Source organism: Microtus oregoni, unplaced genomic scaffold (genome assembly GCF_018167655.1).
Source record: "Microtus oregoni isolate MIOR12 unplaced genomic scaffold, Mior012 000022F_ref0000154, whole genome shotgun sequence".
NCBI lineage: Eukaryota > Metazoa > Chordata > Mammalia > Rodentia > Cricetidae > Microtus > Microtus oregoni.
Window position 1 is genome coordinate 32216815 of NW_024543081.1, and position 21027 is coordinate 32237841.

The 21027-nt window shown below is 46.2% G+C and overlaps 1 protein-coding gene across 1 annotated transcript in view; it reads right to left on the reverse strand.

The window, feature by feature from the left end:
* Fer1l6 (fer-1 like family member 6) overlaps window positions 1–18687 on the reverse strand; it is a 148753-nt gene extending 130066 nt beyond the window's left edge. Inside the window, exon 1 of the mRNA XM_041672085.1 lies at window positions 18612–18687. Coding sequence (XP_041528019.1) covers window positions 18612–18634 — 23 coding nt within the window. The 5' untranslated portion in view covers window positions 18635–18687. The remainder of the gene's footprint in view (window positions 1–18611) is intronic.
* Window positions 18688–21027: the final 2340 nt, after the last annotated feature.

The following is a 21027-nucleotide window of genomic DNA, read 5'->3' on the forward strand; positions in this document are numbered from 1 at the left end:
CCCTTCCTTAAGTTGGATTTGCCGGATATTTTGTCAAAACAACAGGACAAGTGACCAGTACTGTAGAGAAAGGGTCAAGCATTGTTGTAATTGGATGCTTTGTCGGCCTCTGCTATTTCTGCAGCCTCCTGAAGCTCTAGAGAATGTAGCTCCAAGGTTCCTTTTGCAGAGGTTGGTGGTAAGGAGTCAAGGGAGGGGCCCCTTTGGAATAACAGGAGTTGGCAGGCCTCAAAGGGGCTCAGGGACTCTTAAGGTTAGCAGCATCCTAAGCGATACTAACCTTAGTTAGCTTTGTTCTGGGAGGTCTCAAACTCCAACACATTTAGGCAAAGGATGCACACCAGCCTTCAGCCAGGCTATTCTGCTTTCCATAGGCCCCAGACAAAGCCATTCCCTGGCGTTCCTTTCTACGATGCTAGAATTCTTCATTGTAAAAGCAAAGGCCGTCTAAGGAAATCCCCCTTCTTGTGCCTGGAGTGTGGAGTGGAGGGATTTCATGTCACCCTGTTCAAAAGGACCCTTACAATTATTTTTTTCAGAACAGGATGGGTTTGCTGGTACACAGCCATGGATCTAAATACCTAGGAGCTCAGGAAGATGATACATTCAAGGCCAACCAGGAATATCTAGTGAACCATTTTCTCAGAAAAAAACACAAAAATGGGAAAAATAACCTCCCCGAATGCTAGCAAAGATACGAGAAAAGGGGAACTCTTGGTGAGAGTAACAACGCAGCCCCTATTTAAAAAAAAAAAAAAACATCACACGATCCTGTTATTCCACTACTGGCATGCACCTGGAGGATTCTATGTCAGCACAGCACAGAGGTAGACATCCATGTCTAGTATAACACTTCCACAGTAAGCAAGTCATGGACTCCACATGAGTGTCCATGCGCTGATGAGTGGATAAAGAAAACGTAGTCTATGCACAGAACAGAGTATTACTCGGGCATAGAAAACATTAAAATCATGCCATTTGCAAAAGAGTAGAGAAAACTAGGTATCTAAATGAGCAAAGTAAGCCAAGCTTGGAATGAAAATATGACGTGTTTTATATGTATATGCTCTAATTTTTAAGAAACTACTAGGGACAACCAGGAGACTGTGTAGAGGGAGAGGAGAGGATGAGATAAGGTAGTTGGAAGTATGGATAGGTCTGAAACATATTATATATGTGTTTATAGAACTGTTACAGGGAACCCCATTAATATGTGCAATCTACGTGCATTAATAATGATAGTAAAAGCGAAACTTTAAAATCAGAGTATGAAGGGAAAGACAAGAGGTCCATGAACAGAGAGGTAGGGACAATACAGAACGGGCAGAAGAGGGGGGACTTAGCTTTTAAGAACAGGAAGGAGCTATCAATGAGTGGTAGCAGGCACACATCCTTCTCACCAGCCTTTGAGACTTCCTTCCACTCCGCAGCAATCACGCCTTCCAGTACTCCGCACACTAACTGAGCACTCCACCAGGTGAGAGCCGCTAATGTTCCTGTTGTAGCTCGCCAGGGTCTTGGCTACTTAGAGGTACCTGCATTGCTCAGATGGCCTTAACATTTACAAAGAAAAGATCCTGGGCAGGCCAGAGAGCTCATGTTTGACAGACCTTATGGGCAGCCTTCTCTCTGGCGGGACGTGTAGAACGTACCTGGATCTGCTTGTTCGGGGTTGTTTCATTAATCCTTTTTCATATAACTGAGAGTTGGATTCCCTTATAAAACATTTAGTTGTGTGGTAGTTTGAAGGAGAATGGCTCCCATAGGCTCATATATTTGAATACTGGGCCACCAGAGAGTGGCGCCATTTGAAGGGATTAGGAGACATACCAAGAGGGGCTAAGGGGAAGAGGTCATTTTGTCTTGACCAAAATCCTACTTTCTCATGTCTGGGGTACACGGGTCTCAGAGGCTGACTGGGAAAGAGGATGTACATTTGCATAGGGACCTCGGGTTACCCTGAGAAAATGTCTAGGAATCCACACACCTGTGTTCTTCTGCCAGGATGCTAAGACCCCAACAAACATGGCTGCTGCGGGCTTTTTCTCTGAGCTCAGGCCAGATCTGCTCCATATAACCCCATCTCACTCACCCCAAAACTGGCTTTTTCCTTCAACAGAGCCTTGCTTAGGGATCTTGTGCCGTACATAAAATGCTCCCAGGGGTAAAATTTAGTATCTAATCTAGTTACCTTTTTCTACCTCCTGAGAAAAGCAAAAAGAAGTTCCCACTCTTTCAAAGCACAATGCTGTTTAAATTCAGTGTTGAAAAGCAGCCGTCAAGGTGTTTCACCCACGACCTCACCTCCTTTGCAAACCTGGGCTGTCCAATCACTTCTGTGGCCAAGAGGAGCTGATTAGATCCAAGAGTCAAACTTTAATTAGTGCAGCCGAATGAGGCTCTCTAAATCCCTCGAATAGAGCCAGCTCAATGCAATTACTCACAAGCAGTGCCCAGTCAGCCGTACCCCAGACATGACTCAGAAGGAAAAAAAAAAATCCAACTAGAAATTTGGTGCTCCAGCTTTTCCTGGGTGGCCTGCCAGGATGAAAACAAAGCTGGAAGCTCACCTGTCCCTTCCCATGGCCCTCTGCAGGTGTGTGGAGGGCATTTAGGACCGCTTCTCCTGAGTGGGACTTCTGCAAGAGTCCCAGAGTCCCAGAAACAGGGCCCCGCCACACCGCCTCTCCCCAGCCGGTGCAGCCTAGTTCTGGAGGGTTCTGCTCAGGTTCCTGTTACTGACTTGAGCAGAAGCTGTTGGTTGAGCCTTGTGGACGGGAGGAGACCCTCGCAGGCCTGCCCACTTCTTCAAGACTGACTGTCCTTGGAATTTCGGCCATAGCTCAGGATTAAAACAGAACAAGTCCCCAAGTCACAGAGAGCCCTTCCCAGACTCATCCTAAAATCACCAAGGAGAAAGGTCTAAAGCCATGCACACTCCCGGGCCATGAGTTCAGAGGGCTCAGAAAAGACTTGTGGTTGATATGGACTTCCAATTCCAGAACTGTCCGATGAGGAAGGCTTCCCTGCTTTCCAATGCATGGAGAGTGAAATCATATAGGAGAACTCCAATGTGCATCCATCCATATACACATACATCACTTCCCACACCTGCCTGAAACCTCGATTGATACAGTGTCTTAAGCCATTCGTTAAGCATGGAGAAGGGTGGAGCCAAGCCCCTGAGTATGTAAAGAAGAACTGCATGTCCTACGTGTATGATGCTCTATTCTCCTCTGAGGGCATGACCATAGAGTCCTAGGAGCGGAAGGAAGGCTGATAGGGTTTCATAGCATACTGGGTAAGATTCAGGCTATGGTCTAATGTTGCCCTCATTCACTGTGTGACCTGGAGCAGACTGCATAACCTCTCCGTGTCTTCATTTTGTCATGAGTATCAAGCACCGATGGGTGCCTTCCTCTCAGAGTGCTGAGGACTAGGTGAGTTTCTGTGGGGAGAGCACCAGGCAGGCTCCTAGCCCAGCCACTGTTACTCTCAGTACTGAGGCTCAGAGGAGCTGACAGATGTGTCCCGAGTGCCCTAACTACACGCTGACCACCGGAGACAGATCTGTACCTCTTGCTGCTGGCTGAACGCTCCTCCTCCCGCGCTCTGCTGAGACTGAGCCAGTCTGCTGTGATACAGACACACGTCAGTACGTATTATGTATTCATTCTATACTGCTGGTTCAAAGTGCGCTGAGACGGTCGTCATAGACTCTGCTATACTGAGCACCTCACTGGCTTCCCAGCAGCCTTCGGTAAGGTGCTTGACCTCTCTTTCACATGAGGAAATTGACTTGCAAAATCTGGCTAGGGGTCAAAAGGCTAGGTGTGGTGGCACAGGCCTACAATCCCAGCACTTGAGAGGCTGAGGCAGGAGGATCAGAAATTTGAGGCCAGCCTAGGCTACATAACTAAACCTTGTAACACACACACACACACACAAATAAGAAATAAATAAGCAAATATTTAGAAGAAAATGCAAAGCCAGGTATCTACCTAACATCCCACTATCACCAAAACAAAAAGCACCCACCCCACAATCCTGTCTAACCTTCACAGCTACCTATACTCAAATGTCAATCAGAGCCACCAGTTTTTCAAGCCCCCACTAAGAGTTAGATACCATGTAGTTCTCGCCAAGTTCAGAGCACTTCGGCTCAGAAAGGTTAAGGAACCTGGAGCCACACAGCAACCTAACACTGACCATTTGCCTCTAGTCCATTTGAAGCCTCACCCTCCCTGACCCAGGTCTCTAAGGACAGGCACAGGAACAGCATCTCCAAGGACCTGCAGCAGCCCAGCCTGAATGGAACAGAGCTCTGGGAAGAGAAACAGAACCCTGGGTCTCACCTTGACCTCCAGGCTCCTGAGCAGGCAAAGGAGCCCACACTCACGGACTCCCTGAACCAGGAGGTGTGCCTGAGGAGGGACGATACCCAGCACTCGTCCTGGATGGAAGAACGCTCTACTTGGGAACCCAGAGGCCCAGCAGCGGAGGTGAGCGATACCAGCTGCCCCTCCCGCTGGGTGGGTATCGTCCCAGGAAGTGCCCTTCTGTGTGTACTTATGGCAGTGCCCTATCTCTGTTCAGAACTGCTGTGCTCAGGTTGGTTGCCAAGCCCAAGGGCTCTGATCAGCAAATGCAGAAACCCAGGACAGGTCCAGAGAGGGAAGGCTGTTTGCGTGTTTTTATCCAGGATCAGGAAACCACAGGTAGGTCAGGACTTGAAAGGGAGCTGGGGGTGTAGCTCAGTAGAAGAGTGCTAGCCAGCATGTGTGAGGCCCTACCTTCTACCCCCAGCACCAAACAAAGAAAGCTCAAGAGAGCCTAGCTCCAGACAGTCCTGCCTGCATCCAGTCGTCATGCTGGTATTGTTAACCATGCTCACTGCCCCTGTTCAATTGTAAGTTTTCATTGTTAGAATAATAATTATTATTAATATATTATATATTTTATATCATACATCATATTAATATATGGTATATGCTTCCACCGTTAGGGAAAATGCCCCCTTAGAGCATGGCTTATTTCCCCTCTGTCTCCCCAGGATCCACCATATAGTGGGCACATGGGGTTTGTTCCTTAGTTCAATCCGCAGACATTCATTGTGAGAAATGCTGAGCTGGTGCAAAGAAATGCACAAATCAAAACAGAAAAAAACAAAACAAAACTATCAACCCTAGGAGCCAGACAGAGAGCTATCTCAACTCTAAGAAGCTGTCTAGCTACAAATTACCTCGCTCTCTTAGACTCTCTCTTTCCCAGTTTTTATCCCTGGCTGGATCTTCCCAGGGAGGAGGAAGAGCTGTCAACACTCAGGCAGTTAGTCATGTAAGCCGCTCAGGGACATGAGCTTCAGTGGGGCGATGCTGTACAGTCATTGATGTGTGACCTGCTGATACAATTAGCTTCAGATTCGTTTCCAAAATGCTAAAGAGGATGTACTGCAGAGCAATGTCTGAGACTTTCTCCTGGCCTCCCCACTCTGAGGAGAAGGCTACCGCCACAACAAAGGCTTGCCACCCACATGTGAGATCATACAGACAGAGGTCACACGTGCCTCCCCTATGCTCTGCTGCCCACCAGAGCGAAGGTTCCTCAGCGTCCACATCGTTACTCCACATTGAGCCTTGGTTACGACCTGTTTCCTTGGCGCTCGCACAAAGCTTGTAATCATGACTCTGCAAACCCAAGTGCCTATTAGATGCCTGGCCCTGTGCTAAGACAACTGGCCCTGTGCTAAGATGCCTGGTTCCATGCTAAGATGCCTGGCTCTGTGCTAAGATGCCTGGTTCCATGCTAAGAGGCCTGGTTCCATGCTAAGATGCCTGGCCCTGTGCTAAGATGACGGGTTCCATGCTAAGATGCCTGGCTCTGTGCTAAGACACCTGGCCCTGTGCTAAGATGCCTGGTTCCATGCTAAGATGACTGGTCCTGTGCTAAGATGCCCTGGTCCTGTGCTAAGATGTCTGGTCCTGTGCTAAGATGCCTAGCCCTGTGCTAAGATGACCAAGCACTATGCTATGCCTGTAGGAAATTGGGAAAATGAAGCAGACAGAGCACTGGAATCATTTCCGCAGCTGATATACCTGTCACCCATAATAAGAGCCCCCTTAGGGGGTTAGGGATAGGATCGGGGATCAGGGATCATAAAGAGCTTTCACGTGTGCATGTGTGTCACGGCCGCTAAGTGAAATAGAAAAGACAGGTCCCCCTGCAGGATAGAGTGACTGCTTACTTGCCAAAGCCTTGACTAAATTGTTCTAACAATGGGCACAGCTGAATATGATGGAGGGGGAAAACTGTGCCTGAGCCCCAGCTGCAGGGAGGCTGTTGATTGACAGCCTGGCTGCAGTGTGTGGACCCACCTCTGTACCTGCATCACACTGAGGCCACACCCCGAATGGGCTGAGCCTAGCTTAAGAGTACAGCAGGGAAAAGCGAATTCATTCAGGCTCCTTCTCTAGGGGGCAACTTGGGACATAAGACACCTCCTTCCTCTATTCGTCTAGAATTGCCTCAGTTGCCTCCTCCTCCTACTTCCTTTGGGTCACAGAGGTTGGAGCTGAAGCTTGGTTTGAATGTTCTCCTTGCCGTCCATTCTTTCCACAATGCCCATCCCAAGTGTTTCCCAAATTGATCTCCTCAGCACACTGATGCTATACTAGCATCTTCCTCTCAGAAGACCCAAACTACAAGAATCTGATCCAGACCTTGCTAGTCACAAATCCATCTTGCCACGTATTTCAAAAAGAAGCTTCCATTTTGAAAAGCATATGGAGAGAATTGGGGTAAAGCCAATAGCTCCGTGGATTCCATCTAATCATCTAATGTGTAATAAAAGTCTCCAAAAACACCCCAGAATGTGGTGAGCCCTTACCTGATTTCACAACAAAGCAAGGTATTCAGGCTGCTCGTTCAGTAGGAGCCTCAACACAGTCAAGTGTCAGCTCTGCACAGACCACACTTGCAACCCCCTTGACAGCACACGCACACGTTCATCCTGTCCTTAGCTTGCTAAGGGGTCTCAAAAGAGATGGCGTGGTTTGTTCCTTTCTCATGCAACACGGTCGTTGAAAAGCAATACAATTGCTGAAATCCAAGCTACCATCTGGCAGTGCAATCTTCTCTGGAAGGAGAGGAAATCAATTATTCTTTACGGTAAAGCTGGTTTCCTCACTTTAGGAAATGACTTTGGATTATGTAAAGCTTGTTCGATTTATCTGCTTCCTGAAAATGACCCTGGCACAAACAATGTATTTAATTTGTCTGCGAGTTTTAATCCTGGGCTCATTCGGTTGGCATTGCTCAGAGAATTCATCTTAGAAACAGTTGTGTTCAGTGTCAAGTGTCAGCAATGGGACGTCAGCTCCTGGGGACAACTCAACAGTTGAATAGAAGGTGACTGGAGGCCATGAGGCACGGCATCCTGCAGCCTCTCAGTAAACAACCTAAGGCTTCAAAAGCCCTGCATGAAGGAAGCTTGGTGAGAAACCGCACTTCCACATGGTAGGGCCCCAGATAGACGCAGCTAACGAAGAGTCACCTGACGGAGGGACCACCTGGGCACCTCTGAGAACCAGCAGCCAAAGACTCACCTCTTCATGAGTTTGGGTATTGTGAATCCTATAGGTTTTGCCTTTCTTCCTGGGAGAGGGGAGTAGCGAGGCGCACATGGATAGAATAAGGGTACCCTTCCTCTGGTGGAGGAGGGAGACTATTACAGTTTACCACTTGGAACCCTATCACTGATCGCTCACAGATGGTATTCAGCCTCTATGGTTTTCAAAGTAACCAGAACCATTATCCTCCCTTTTCAGATAAAGAAATATGGGCCTCGGGTAATAAACTTACTGGTAGAGGATCATGGAATTTGTCGTTGACATGTCTTTCTTCTATCTTATGGCTTTTCAACAAAGCTCATTGCTTCGAAAATTATGGAAAACATCAATAATATAAAAAAATTAAGCTCGTTAGTAAAAAAAGAACCAGAAAGAATTAAATTTCTCTCCTAAAGCTGCTGCTGTTCCAGATGGGGAGATGAAAAGCAATTAACAAAGCGTGTAAAAGTGGATTCTAACAGGCTACAGCTTCCCAAGATGGCTTCTGGATTTGGAGTTCAAGTTACTTTGTGTGGAGGCCTCTGTTCACCCCTCTACCCACAGGACTGAAAGACCAGGTGGAGGTTGCATGTGACTCCCAGGGTCCTCTTTTCAGGGTTAGAACATCCCCAAAACATATTACATCATTCATGGGCCATGACTGATTGGACCATAAGTGAACTAACATTCTGGAAGAAATCATGACAGCATAGAGTCAGGTGGGCAAGAGAATTCACATTCAAGTTGGAGACACCTCAGAAGCTGGTAAAGAGGCAGAATTGTAGAATTCACACAGGGAAAGGCAGTCTTCTGGGACCACAGTGGGCAAGCAAAAAGATGCCTACTGTCTCTACTGCATGTTGGGTCGACAGAAGAGCGCCGGTAGGGCACGAGCAGAAGAAGGATCATAGCAGCAGGCGAAGCTGAGACGGAGCAGCTGGGTCTTCATAACCAAGCAACAAAGTGTCAGGGGAAGCTGATGCACCAGGCCACTCCAGGAAAACCAGAGCCCCTCGTGTGAACCCCAAACAGCACAGGAGCTCCTGAGAGGTACTCTCATCCCTGAGATGCACACTGTGATGACGTTTCTGGCCCCCCAAAAGCTACTGTAGAAGATTAAATGTTAATGATGAAAACAGCAGTCTGTGCTCTTGTGCCTGGGAACTACAGCAAACACTTGTATGTACTTACTTCATTTTGTCTCTGAAGCTATTCTACGAAGCAGGAGCAACCATCTCTATTTTCCAGAAGAAGATGGGAAGATGATAGATAGATAGATAGATAGATAGATAGATAGATAGATAGATAGATAGCTCAAAGTACTTTCCAGGACTCAGTCAGCCTTAGATGATGGGGCCAAGACATGACTCCTGATCCTTCGCTCTTAGCCTCTCTATTTTACTGCCGATATTCAGTATGTCCACTGAACAAACTTCCACCAGGGACAGTGACTTGTGCATTGCTTTTCTGTACAATCTAAACCCAAAGCACACTGATGGTACATGTCCCAGAGAAACTGTCACTGAAATTGACAGGAAGGTGATTCTCATTCTATAAAATAATACCGTGTTGTAATCCTCACTCAATTATCGGTGCACAGTGAATGGCGGGGATGGCTTGTGCTGGTGCATTCTGATCAACTAAGGAGGCGTCAAACCCATCACCATCACCCTTGGTGTCTTCCCAAGCACACTGAAAGCGTCTAGAAGATGGAAACACCACATATTCGTTCTCCTTGCCTCCAGCATCACAAAAATCCCATAAATATTGTACTCAGACTCTTAATAATGAAGAATATGCTGGAGAAAGCTTAGTAATTCTATTCAGCTATTTCACTTAGGAGACAGACCATAAACCAGCTTAGCCCTGAGGCATCTGGGTCAGGTTGGACAAACTTGGCATGAAACCCGAGAGACCCACCTATCATTCTAGTGCCGCTGGGATGTCAGCATATGGTTTTTCTCGGTGCGTGGAATGGCGTTGTGGGGAAGGTTCAGTGACAGGAGTTCTCGTGGGAGAGGGCCCGAGTAACCGTAAAGCTTGTGCACAGCGCGTGTGGGGGCATCCTGACGTCATTCACCCCTGTGTAGTGCCAGCTCCCTGGGCACACAGTGAATGGCCATTCTCGCTGTATTATCTGCCTCCTATAACAGACGGCCTCAGCCACTTCCACACACTCGGCTACACAGCTATTTGAAGGACCCTTGACAAGTAAATGTAAACCATCCGGTTATCACCAGTGTCCTAGAAGGGTGTGTGTGTTCTACTTTGAGAGTTTTTTTCAAAACCATATCATCTTCTCTGTTTTCCTTTTGTGCGTTTTCTTTCCTATAACTTCTGATCTCTACAGACTTGAAGGCAGAGGAAATTAAAACTAGTGTGGACAGATAATTTTATAATTGGTTGATTATTCCTGTCATATTTTTCATGGGGCAGAGCAGGGATGGCTGAAACAAACCATTTTCCTCTTTGTAGCAATTAGCAGGTGCTTTCTGTCTCCTGTCACCATGGATACCAGCACCAGAGGTTGCTGCCCCAAAGCCTAACATGGCTCTTTCTAATTTGCAGACCTATCTGTCCTTCCCCTCACCAGATTCTCTAGGCTACACCTGCATAGGCTTCTTATTCCAAATCTCAAAGGTGAGCATCTGACTGACGGACAGAGCACAGATCACACGCCTGCATCCCAGCTGCCAGTGCTTTGTACCTTGAGCAAATTTACGACTCAGAAAGGAAAGTCCAAAGGTGTGGAACAGACAGAAGGAGAAAACAATGCCCCCCTCCATCACCACCAGGCGGCAACAATATTAGTTAACCCTATGGATACAGTGAGGCCAGGTCTGCTCCGAGGTATGCGTGAGGGGAAGGTTTTTGTTGTAGAGATGAGGAGAATACAGCCAGAGGCATCTGGAAGAATCCAGAGCAGGGAGCAGAGCATAAAACACAGCCCACGTGATGGGGGCTGGGGAGGGCACAATGGGAGAAAATAGCATAAGAGAGGGGCCAAGAGCTCACGGAAGTGTTATATAGGAATCAGAAGCTGGGGGAAAGAGCTGAAAAAATTGGGGGTAAGGAGCAGGTGGGTGAGAAGAGTCGGGATGCCAGCATGGACTCTGGTCAGGGATGTGCAGTGCTGAGAATCTGGAGCCAGCATGGGCTTTGGTATGCTAATAGACACTACAGTTAGCCATTTATCCCCAGTTTCTTTTGGACCTGACACCCACATGTCCTTTTTGGTCCCCAGAGCAAGCATATAAGCATATTGGAATCTTCATCTGTTACTTCCCTATGCAAAATTAGCACTACAGAAAAAACAAAAAACAAGAAAAACTTTTCTCCAAATTTCATTAAAAGATAATTTACACATCTTGATCAAGAATTGGGAGAAAATTAATATTCCTGTCTAATAATCCTTTGTAACAGTTCTATAAATAACTCTTATCATTATTCATGATATATACAAGATTTCTATTTCCAAAATGGAAAAATCAAAACTGTGAGAAAAGCCAGCGAGCCGGAAGTCCTGTGATGGACAGATGCAGGCACGGCTCCAGGAAGCAGCCATCCTGCCCGCGGAATCTAACCTGGCTCTCTAACCAAGATGAGTGAGGAACACTGAGAGGCAGCAATAAATGTGGCCTATTTTTATTTTGTCAGGGCTTAGGATTCTTCGCTCCGATAATGCGGGCATCAATAAAGGAAGACGAGAGCAGCCATCCCACCCAGCCATTAACAGAAACACAGTTTCCGAGGGGAAAAAGGCACCGAAGGAAGATTGCCACCGTGACAAATGGTGCTGTCACCACAAGCTGCTGTGAAGATTTTCAAAAGTTAGTGTATTGATTACGAAGTGCAAGCAGCCAAAATTCCAATTTAGTACCCGAAAAACTGAGCTGTCCCTTGGACATTTCGACAAGGAAGTGTAATTATTGTCAATGAATCTTTTCTCCCAACAATCACGAGTTTTCCCAACAGGTAAAAAGGTTCTGTTGGTGGTGACCGCTTTTATTAGAGTCCCAGAGAGGAGGAAATAAAGTCCCCTCCAGGAAAAGCCCTGTACCTCACCCAGCTGCTGGATCCAGAGTAGCTGCTTACCTGCCAGTGGTTTCAGTACAGTCAAATACTGAAGAGTTGTCCCCAAATAAGGTTGACTGTTGATTCCTCCTGAGTAAATTGATTCATTACTACGCCTCCAAACTCTGCCCTTTCATTGCCTGTCATGTCTACAACCCTAGGAAAATTACAAAACTCCTCAGGGTTCTTGCTTTCTAGTCAGTCAAATGGTTCTCAGGTGGGCATCTAGGTCAGAAGGTATCACAGACGCCAAACAAACACATTAGCGTAAAGCAAGGACATGGTGCTTGTCATATAAATAATGAATGGGCTATGGCACGGCCCTCATCTCTTCTTATTTTAATCATTTGCTTTCATTTTTCGTGTGTGTGTGTGTGTGCGCCTGTGGAGGCCAGAAGAGGGTACTGGATCTCCTGGAATTACAGGTGGTTGTAAACTGCCAATATGGGCCCTGGGTATCGAACTCTGGCCCTCTCTGAGAGTGGAAAAGTACTGTTAACCCCTGAGCCGTCACTGCAGGCCCCAAACCCACGTATCTCACCTGCCATCTCTGGAGCTGATGTATTAGGAAGGTTGAAATATCTCTTATTTTAGAAAGACGAAGTACCTAATTCTCCCCCGCTAGAGTTCAAGACGGCATTTTACAAGCAAATGGGCTAGTGTTCCTATAGTAAAATACACAGATAGTCACACCAGCTGGGACGAAACAATAAAGAGCCATGTGTCCATTTCCAAAACAAGATTTTGTGTCATGCTTAAAGAAACAGGAGAATAGGGATAAAGGAAAGGTGGATAGGGGAGCACGGAACCACAATTCTTAGTTAAGGGAGCCACTTTAGGGTGGGCAAGAGACTTGACCCTAGAGGGGCTCCCAAGTGCCCAAGATGAGGTTCCCAGTTAGTTCCTTGGGCAGCTGAGGATTGGGAACCTGAAATGACCCTATCCTAGAGCAATACTGACGAATATCTTGCATATCATCATAGAACCTTCATCTGGTGATGGATAGAGATAGAGACAGAGACCCACACAGGAGCACTGGACTGAGCTCCCAAGGTCCCAATGAGGAGCAGAAGGAGGGAGAACATGAGCAAAGAAGTCGGGACCACGAGGCGTGCACCCACCCACTGAGACAGTGGAGCTGATCTACTGGGAGCCCACCAAGGCCAGCTGGACTGTGACCGAAAAAACACGGGATAAAACCGGACTCTCTGAACATGGCGAACAATGAGGGCTGATGAGAAGCCAAGGACAATGGCACGGGGTTTTGATCCTACTTATGTGCTGGCTTTGTGGGAGCCTAGCCAGTTTGGATGTTCACCTTCCTAGATATGGACAGAGGGGGGAGGACCTAGGACTGACTTACCACAGGGCAGGGAACCCGGACTGCTCTGTGGACTGGAGAGGGAGGGGGAGAGGAGTGGGGGAAGGGGGAGAAGGGTGGGAGGATGGGGAGAAGGGTGGGAGGAGGGGGAGGGAAATGGGAGGCTGGGAGGAGGTGGAAACTTGTTTTTTGTTTATGTTTTGTTTTTTCTTCTTTTCTCAATAAAAAAAATTTTAAATAAAAAAAAAGAGGTGTATGGCTTTAGAAATTGTATGCAGGTGGCTAAGCCTCAGGGTGTCCTCCGTAGCGCTTCTTGCCCCAAGTCTCCCCTGTTGCCAGATTTTTCCAAACCTGATGAGGTTCCCTTTTTATTATTTATTTCGCCCCATTTTCCCTATGTATTTGTAGGGTGCATGCGTGTGTGTATTCACACTTTTTTGTGTGTGCATGGGCCCATGGGTGTGAAGGGCCACGTGAATGCAGGCCCAGGACTGCTGTCAGGAATCTGCCTCCACAGCTCGTTCACCTTCTACCTTATTCACTAAGGCAGGGTTTCCTGCTCAAATCCATTGCTCAGCAGCGCGGTTAGTCTTGTCAGCCAATGCTCTGCATTCTGAGGCTGAAAGTACAGGTGGCATACCACATCCGCCTGGCGTTCACGTGGGTGCCTGGGGTTCTGAACTCTGGTCCCAAGGCTTGTACTGCAAACGCTTTAAACCCCAACCATCGTCTCAGCACACCCATTGGGTTTCTGATTCACCCCTGTGTTGTCTGTTGGCAGCCATGACCTCTTGCTGCATAAATTTTCCATTCTTAACCATAGTACAAATTATCCTACTCCACCTAGCGATCTCTGCAGCGACCGCCCCATGCTGCCCTGCTTCTTCTGGGCAAGACTCCCATGAAGTCTCTGGGCAAGTTTAGGCAGAAGGTTGATGCACCAGGAGTGTTTGCTGCAACTGCAGGATCCTCCTTTCACTGAGTCTCCTCTTTTTCCTGCCTCCTTTGCGACCCCGTGGCCTCCTGTGACTCAGACACAACCCTGCTCAGCCGCAGATGTCACCTTCTGTCATGCAAAACAAACACCCCTGTCCTCAAGTGGCAATCAGTTTGAGAACCAGAATCTCAAGACTTCCTATACTTAGAGATGACGTCATAGGAGTCAGCTACTATTGAACCCAGGTAGCAAATGCTCAATGCAAGGGCCACGGAAAGTTATGACAGGTGGGGGGGGGGGGGGGAGGGATTGGCTTGTTTCAAGCTGGCCACAAGAACGGTTGCATGCAAAGGACCAGAAACCCCAGTCCTTATGGGTTTACATAGAAAACAACTCCCGACCTCACCCACCAGCAGAAGTGACTCCTCCCAATGCTGTGGCAAGTCCCCAGGAAGGCAAATATCTATCTACACCTTAACTTTGCAGGGGGCGATCCCCCACTCTACTGACAGCTATCCACTATTGATTACAACTCCAGCTGATCCCATGTGGACCCCCTAGATGAAGGATCCCTCAATACCAGGGGCTGGTGTGTTAGCAATATTCCACTTCCAGCATCAAAGGAGAGATCACAAAACCTGTGTTGACTGACCAGCATCTGACCCTCCTCTCTGTCTTGCTCAAGGGCCTCCCACAGATGCAGCTTTGATGAGATGAAAGCTATTTTTAAGAGCTCCAAAGCATGATTACTCGTGTCCTTCAAAACTGCACCCAGTATTTTCTGTCCCTTTTCATCTAAAGCAGCAGCTCTCAACCTGTGGGCTGCTGCCCCTTTGTGGTGGGGGAGGGAGGGTCAATAGACACTTTCACGGGGTTCGCCTAAGACCAGCAGAAAACAGAGATATTTACATCACAATTCATAAGTGTAAAATATTACAGTTATGATGTAGCAACAGAAACAATTTTACGGTTGGGGGTCACCACAGCATGAGGACCTGTATTAAAGGGCCACAGCAAAAGGGAGGTTGAGAACCACTGCTCTAACGATTCCCACCCTTGACCCTCTCCAAAACCCAGTCCACACTGCACAACTCTGCACATAAACAAAACTGAGTTCATAAGGATAGTTATTATGTAATTGTTACATAAGAAATAACTCAAACATCCAGCAACAAGGATCTGAATAAAGCAACACTGTGTACATAATGAAAAAAATAAAAAGCAGTCATTGGTGACGGCTGTACAAGTGCGTGTTTGTTGAACTGAAAAGGTGCCCATAGCTCAAGACTCCCTTGGTCCCAGAAGAAAACGTAAGAAGTTTTAACACTCACAGTGTCCTAGAATGCGGAGATGAAAGAAACCAGAGAGATCACAGGCTCTTTTAATGTTAAACGCTGTTCATTCATCCACCCAGTGATAAAGCATTCGGTGTGTGTTAAAAAGTTGGTTTGGGAGCAGCGTGGGGAATAGGATGCAGTTTCTGTGAAAGTCATGAATATATGCATAGAAGGGTATCTGGAGGGAAGTTTCATCAAAAGTGTTTCTCTCCGGGATGTATAACTGGATTCGTTTTATCTTTGTCTTTATGTCTATGTTTTTCTGTATTCTTTTCCCTATTTATAAAGATTGTGTGTTACTTTTGCATTCTGAAAGTATTGTGGAAGTTCATGTTTTGGCAAAAGAGGTAATACCTGAAGCAAAGAAATTCTCATCAAATACTAGTTAAGTGGAAACTTCCCAGAGTCCTTTGGGTGCTGTGCGTGATTTGCACACATCTCATGAATAAATGAAGCTCTGAAGGACCATGCTAAAAAGTCAGAGTACATAAAAAATACCCTTCCTTGTTTTCTAAAAAAGTGCTGAAGATCACTTCAGTGTTACCTTGGTGCTTTGCACTTTCAAATGACTTTTACTCTCAATGTCTCATTTGACCTTCAAACAAGCTAGTTGCCCAAACTGAATCTTTCCATGTTTCTTTGGTCACCATCAGTTTGGCACCACTCTTTGCTGACTGGCTGGCTGGCTAGATGAATGGATGGATGGGTGGATGGTTGGGTGGGTAGATTGGTGGATGGATGGATGGATGGATGGATGGATGGATGATTGGGTGGGTGGGTAGATGGGTGGATGAATTAGAGGGTGGGTGGGTAGATGGATGGATGGATGGATGGATGGGTGGATGGATGGATGATTGGGTGGGTGGGTATATGGGTGGATGAATTAGAGGGTGGGTGGGTAGATGGATGGATGGATGGGTGGATGGTTGGGTGGGTAGATTGGTGGATGGATGGATGGATGGATGGATGGATGGATGGATGGGTGATTGGGTGGGTGGGTAGATGGGTGGATGAATTAGAGGGTGGGTGGCTAGATGGATGGATGGATGGGTGGATGGTTGGGTGGGTAGATTGGTGGATGGATGGATGGATGGATGGATGGATGGATGGATGGGTGATTGGGTGGGTGGTTAGATTGGTGGATGAATTAGAGGGTGGGTGGGTAGATGGATGGATGATGGGTGACTAGAGGGATGGATGTGTGGATAGATAAATAAATAAGAAAACAAACAAAAGAATTAGCACACTTCTTTTACTGACAAAAAAAACAAGAATCAGAAGTAAAACAATATGCCTATGGGGATATAACCAGCAAATTATGAAACCACCAGATTGGACTCATTATCCTTACTCTCTTCTACACAAAAGGCTACCCCAGTCCCATTATTTTTCAGAAGGACATACCTCAATGTTATAGATACCACTGATTAAACAGGAGTCATAGTCAAAACACCCATAGCAGAGGTGTTGACCTACCAAAACACTACCAGCCCCAGCAACTGCACAGACTCTTAAAGGCTCCCTGTCAGGCCAGACTGTTGCATGCAAGTGGGTCCTAGGTATCAGAAGGGAACTGTGTGAGCTTAATGAAGACGCACTTGCTTCCTGGTGCAGAAGTATTTCATTATTTTAGCAGTCAAGTAGCACCACTATGCTAAAAATCCCTCCACACCGAGCAAGGATTGCTGCTCAGAGGAGAAGCTGCTTTCTTCACTCAGAGCTTTTACACAGCCACTACAAACACCAGCATCCCGGTGAGTCCACTGTGCATGAACAGAGGGAATCAAATACTGTTGCCCTCTTCTAAACATTATTTTGAGAAGTGGCAGCTGCACAGTTTAGGAAATGAAAAAAATACAACCAATCCTTAAGAAATATGCAAAATGCTGCAAGACCCATCCTCATCGGGAGCCCTGCATTCTTTGCATACATGTTCTGGAAAGCAATCGGAGCGCCCCTGATTCTCAGTGCGCTATAATCCAAGAAGGAAGGGGATCTGTCCTTGAGTGATAGATAGATTCTAGGTTATAACAAGTGGAAGGTTTCAAGAAGACAAAAACAGTGGGAAATCTGAAGGAGACTTTACTCCCAGAAGAGGAAATCTAGAGTTTGCTTGAATGAAGTGACCTTGACCTAGATCTTCAGGAATAGGTGGTGCTTGTAACCCAAAAGGAAAATGGGCCCTCCACTATCAGTACAGAAACACTATTATCAAAGGTATTTACTGACGAAAAGCACAAGATGGACATAAGTACACACTCATCGACCGCATTCTGTCTCATCTCCACACATCTTGCAATCTAGATCTTCCTTCTGGAACATTCTCCTTCACTCCAATCTCCATTCTCCATGCTCAAGAATATTATTGACTAGTCCTTCTTCCAGCTTACAAATGTGTTCTCTAAGGACACTCTCTTCCCCCAAATGGAGGCACTCCTGCCCAAGCTCTAACATAATTCTTTGATATCGCTACCATATTATTTGTAATGCATAAGCTTTCATTATCTATCAGCACCACCAATCTGTAAACATCAAAGAGAAGGACTTCTGGCGGACCCAGTAAAGCACTAAACTCATGATATAATCAATAAGCATTCCATAAACAATTGTTTAATTTTTTAAGTTACTCATTACCTCAATTCCATACCAGAATTCAGATCCTGGCCCTGATTTAAACTTTCATATACTGACATGTTTCTTCACTATTACTTCAAGGATGAAAGTGTACAAATCAGCTCCTCTCATGCAGATCCAACAAGGCTTTCTCGGAACCACGAAGCTAATATCCTCTGCCCCATGAGGACATTGTCATCGCCAGGCCCATGTTTCAGCCTCCTCACAGCTTTCTAAGCAAGTCTATGAGGGAAGCCAGTGACTAACAATACCTGAGGGAAGGTTGGGAAAGTCTCAGCCCACACTGAGCGACTGAGAGAAGAAATTTGACAGAGAAGAATGATGACCACAGGCAAAAAGGAAGCCACGGGCGGGGAAAGCCAACGAGTTTACTTCAGTACCATAAGACAAATCCCCACTTCCTGATCAAAGGCATTTAATAACTGCTACAGTCCAACTCAAGGGATGAAAAGAACTGCTTTTGACATTAGCAATGGCTATCTCCAGTGAAAAGTGGCTACTAAAATGATATTTATTTTCTCATCACGTAATGAAAAGTGTATCTTTCAAGTGCATGATCAGCACCAGTTGTTCCTCTGGTCTACGGCCTTTGCCTGCTAAGCTTTAAAATCTTAGTTATTTAGGGAGGGAGCCCCTTACTCCAGGCTCCCCTGGCTATGGCCACACCCAGAAACCATCAGTAAGAGAAAGCAGTACGTTACTTGGCTTTAGGTGGCTTCTCCATTCTTTCTTCCTTTTCTTCGTGGCTCCTCTGGTCTGGGAACTAGCAAAATCCTGGTGTCTGGTTTTATCTAGGTTCTGGACACAGGCTTTTGAGTTTCAGAGTAATCTGGTGGGTGAGGCTATTTGGGGTGTGGCTGAATCAACAAGGCTGGCTGTGTATGGCTGTCTGTAAGCATCGTGTTACCCAGAGCAACCAAAGGTACAAGATAAACTGTCCCCTAAGAAAGAACCAAGCTGTCAGGCTTCTCGGTCACTCTTGATGTCTGGTGTGCTCCTTGAGTCCCTTCAGGGATAGAACCAAGAAACAAATGCCTTCAATTCTCAAATATTCCTCTCAGAATTGCATTAAGACCATCTCATCTCTGTGAGAGAATTGGTTGTAACCAGACCATGCAGTATTCCCAGAATAAGGATGTTGGCATGAACCCTTTTATGGTGATGTAATATTCTGTCGCCTGCCCTGTCAGAATATAACTGATGGATATTTGAAATACGGCTAGTGCAGTAGGATAAGTTTGTGTAATTTAATGCAAATGTAATCAGCTACCTGTGACTATGGGATACTGTTTTAAAGACCACAATTAGGGGGGAAAACTCATGAATTTTACCTAGGAGAAAAAAAAACTAATAAATTGTTGGGGCCCATGACTATACTGAAAATTATCTCCTTTTCTTCATTCTATTGGATATAGGGGAAATAAAAGGAGCAGAGTTTCTAGATATAAAAGTGTGTAACGAGCCATTAGCATGAATATGTCTGTGGGAGGGGACTATGAGAAACTGAACCAGCTCCATGGATGTCTTACTGGAATTCAATAACTTCTGAGATTTTATGTTAAAGCTTTCATTATTTTCCAGCTCTTTATGGGTTTTGCTCATATCCGTGGGTATTATCCTAGAAATAAGTAATAAAACAGAGATAATTTCTTTAAAATAAGTCAGCTTTAAATTTTTTTTTTAGATCAGTTCTTTGAGAGGTTTTGGGTTTTGTTTTAATCAGTTCTTTGAGAGTTTGGTATGTGTTTCTCATACACTCGGGGGTCTTGCGGATACAAACGCTATAGGTGCGGCACAGGTTAGCGTCATCAGTGTTGACTTCAAAACATACCAGGGCATCAAGGCTGGGATTTGGCCCCTGGAACCATCAGGATTATTCTTAAACATCGACAAGTGTCTCGATGTGCCTGGGTCTTAGATTTCTTATGTTAAATGGGTTTAATCTATCATCTCACAGTTCGTGAGAAACCAGTGTCGTTGCACGCCATAATGCCTTCTCTGAAGACCAGCCACTGTGAGCGAGCCAAGGCGTCCTCCCAGCTCTCACCTCGCTGAGGACTCTGTAATATTGATGCTGGAAGCTACTGATAAACAGGAAGCTAGGAGCTGAGGCTCAGTGGACGCCCTTGTTTGTTTACTGCATGTCAAACAGCTTCTCTGCTGCCAGAAGAAGCCAGAGGCAAGCCCACCATAAAGCTAGGGTGTGAGGTGTAAGCAGAGTTCACCGTGTACCTGCCAGCTGTTCTCACTCCCAGGGTAAATTTGCCCTGTGGTTCTCTGGAATGAAACCAACAGTCTGTTTGCAGAAGAGCATGGGAATTCAAAACACCTGTACTCCAGCGAAGCCGCCTAGTATAGGCAACAACTACCGTTCTCAGCACCAGGAGCCCTGAGTTGGAGGGTTTGATCTCTGCGTTCATAGCTATGCGTCTCTGGGCAGGCCATTACCCTGCCCTGGGCTTCTAGAGTCCTTTTCTCCTTAATAAACAAAATAAATTAGGTAATGTCTAGCCATCACAGGAGCTGTTGCTGCTACAGCATCCCAGGATGGACTGATTAGACCAACAAGAAAATGGGCACAGAATTCAGAGCTCCAGAGATGCCTGGGCTGTTTGACTTCAGTCATTCTCAGCCTCCAAGCCTTGGTTTTCATGAGGATAATGAGCAAGGCTGTTGGAGGATTTTCAATAGTTAATGTAGATTACAACTCCGTGACTGGGCCACCGCAGATGCTCAGTAAGCGATGGCTGCCACTGCTGTTATCATCATCCTTGTCGTTCTTGTTACTTCTGTCCTAAAGGCTTAAGTCTCAAGGATGTTTTTACCACATAGCAATCACAAAGCATCCAATAACAGTATCAGCACGTTCTTAACAATTTTTCTGAAACTCGTCGACTTTTTCCTCCTGTGTGTTAATTGTTATTGCTCTTCATTTTCTGCCCAAGATCATTTGTTTCTATCACTTCAGCTATTTATTTAACCACAACAAACAATGCACATGTGACATTGGCTCCCTCATGACCATCAGCATCTCCAGTGTCACCATCACCACCATCATAGTTACCGTCATCCCCATTTCTCATTTTACAGCACCCGAGGCCGGCCATACTGAGCCCC